At 37.6% G+C, this 2,438-nt stretch overlaps 1 protein-coding gene across 1 annotated transcript; it reads left to right on the top strand.

Moving 5' to 3' along the window:
- Window positions 1-1,056: 1,056 nt before the first annotated feature.
- Window positions 1,057-2,133, top strand: LOC145062189 (ethylene-responsive transcription factor ERF057-like). Its single transcript, XM_079009816.1, has one exon. It carries the CDS (start codon window positions 1,156-1,158, stop codon window positions 1,861-1,863), a length of 708 nt encoding a protein of 235 aa, XP_078865942.1. The 5' UTR covers window positions 1,057-1,155; the 3' UTR covers window positions 1,864-2,133.
- Window positions 2,134-2,438: the final 305 nt, after the last annotated feature.

The following is a 2,438-nucleotide window of genomic DNA, read 5'->3' as shown; positions in this document are numbered from 1 at the left end:
CTGATTAGAGAAGAGAGATGAAGTGAAGAACGATTTTGGAATCTGATTTTCGAAATTGGTTGCAGCCTTCAAAAATTTCGAGAAAAAGAAGATTTAATTAACTAGTAAGATTGTTGATAAGCTGATTGGAGAGAGATCTAATTTGTGCCCCATGCGTTATCAACAAAGATGTAGGAATCAAGAAGTGTTTGCTTTTCTCGAAAATTCTAATTTTCCCACTCTTTCACCTGTTGCTTCGTCTGATACTTGCAAGAGAAACCTAATTTGTTTTTCAGCCTTTAACGGTACATATATAGTATAGTAGAATTGCTAAAAATAAATTGGGCCTGACGATGTTTTGGGCCATGTTCATGGACACCTTGTGATAATAGGCAGACCCTCGTACCAAAAATTAACATGTCATCAACATAAAGGTAAATTATCAAACCGGAAACGGGACCATATAAATTAAACAGATATAAATACATTTTTTGATAGGTTCAACATGAGACCACATGAGAAAATAGCCTCATAAAACTTTTGGCGCCATTTGTTCGGGTCAACCAATACAATGATTTGAAAAGTTTACACACGTTATGCTCGTTACCGGGCATACCAAAAAAATCCTCCGATTGTTTATGTAAACTTCATCAATTTTGATTCAAAATGCTACTTTGAAGAACGTTACATATTGCCACTCCGTCCTTGTAGGTAAGCTTCCCCGGTGGCTGTAGGCACGACCTTCACTAGGTACAATAACTGGACAATGGACATCATTTATTCACAGCCTTATTAATTATTGTACAATTTCGTAGGCAAACAACAAAAAACGACTTTTTCTAGTATCATGACACCCCATATGAGATTTCGTGGTGCTACGAATGACCATGTCGATCATAGATAATTGACATTTTCCGATTTTAAAATACAAAATTGCTGGCGACAAACATCACTAAATCATAATAAAAAAATTCCTAGATGCAAGAAAGTCAAAACTCCAAGGAGCATGCCTAAGAGAGTGACATCTTTACTGACTATTTCGGTAATTCAGCATGCGTGCCATGAATAACACCATAGATTTGGATTTCCTTAGCTGCCAAGCAATCGAAAGGGTGCTTAAATCTTCAAAACGGGCAGACTTTTACGTTTTTGTAATGACTTTTCTCCTGTTGTAATATGAAACAAGTGTCTGATCATGTCGAAAACTCTTCTGGCTCAGGAAGGAACAAGGGAAAGCAATCCGTCTGTGGTGGTCCACTTAAGAAGATCAGAAGGGTGGAACAATCGGAGCAACAAAACAATCCATTAAAATTTATGTTTCCATTTTCTCTTGATGACAACCCTGAATCATCTATCGCAACCCCATCAAAGAAGAATCAAGAGATGATCTCTTTCAGTAATGGAGAGGATGAATATGATCACCGGAAAACCCAGGTGCAGCCTGTGGCAAAGCTATATAGAGGGGTGAGGCAACGGCAATGGGGTAAATGGGTAGGAGAAATACGTCTTCCTCGTAGCAGGAATAGACGTTGGTTGGGAACTTTTGAGACTGCTGTTGAAGCTGCTTTGGCTTATGATCATGAGGCCTTCAAGTTGAGAGGACATAAAGCGCGACTCAATTTCCCACATCTATTCATCAACGATCAAAAACAAACCCTGCTTCCATCTTTACCATCTGATCAGTCTTTGCAACCATGCAAAGAAGAAGATGTCGAGCCTTTGGTCAATGGGTTGGAACCAGGTTCAAGAAACGATGAAGTTCTGAATGGTTTTGGGACGAATGATAGCTTGTTCGAATATGGTGAACCAGCATGGGAAACCATGGGAGCCAAAGGTGGTAGCTTTATATGGGATGACTTTGAGCCCAATTTTTTGAGTCCGTGATAACTTGATTAATATGCGTATATATATATGGTTTCTTTATATAACTGAAATCGTAATTATTAAACCATATGAACTGCGATTCTACCTCATCATTTTCATGAGAGTAAACTCGTAGCCTACAAATTTATTACTTAGGTATATTTTGACTCCTGAACTTTTTATTTAATTGATCGTAACAAGGGTACTAGTTGGTTCATATCTGAACCAAGCTTGAGCCTATACGTACGGTTTACTTGTAAATTTACATGTTTACGAGGATATGATTTTCAACTGCTGCTTCATTATATTTTACGTCCAGTAAGGTTTTTGTGGTGAAATGTTGTGATGTTTGCTTGGTGAAACGTAATTTAACCCTAATAAATACTATAAACACAATAATTTTTTATTTACTGTTGGTTCCGTATATCACATGATGCTAAGATGTTGATCACACTCGTGATAGGCGAATCAACGAATGTTGTTATTTGTTGGCATTGATTGTAGGAACTATTGATGGTTGCATCTGTACTGAATGCCTTAGATGCTGAGGATCACAACTACGTACTGATGTTCTCGTATTCTACATTTCTACTAGT

This window comes from Lactuca serriola, chromosome 7 (assembly GCF_051521515.1).
Source record: "Lactuca serriola cultivar US96UC23 chromosome 7, Lser_US96UC23_V15, whole genome shotgun sequence".
NCBI classification, from domain to species: Eukaryota; Viridiplantae; Streptophyta; class Magnoliopsida; order Asterales; family Asteraceae; genus Lactuca; species Lactuca serriola.
Note: the sequence above shows the minus strand (reverse complement) of the source record. Positions and strands in the feature narration are given on the sequence as shown.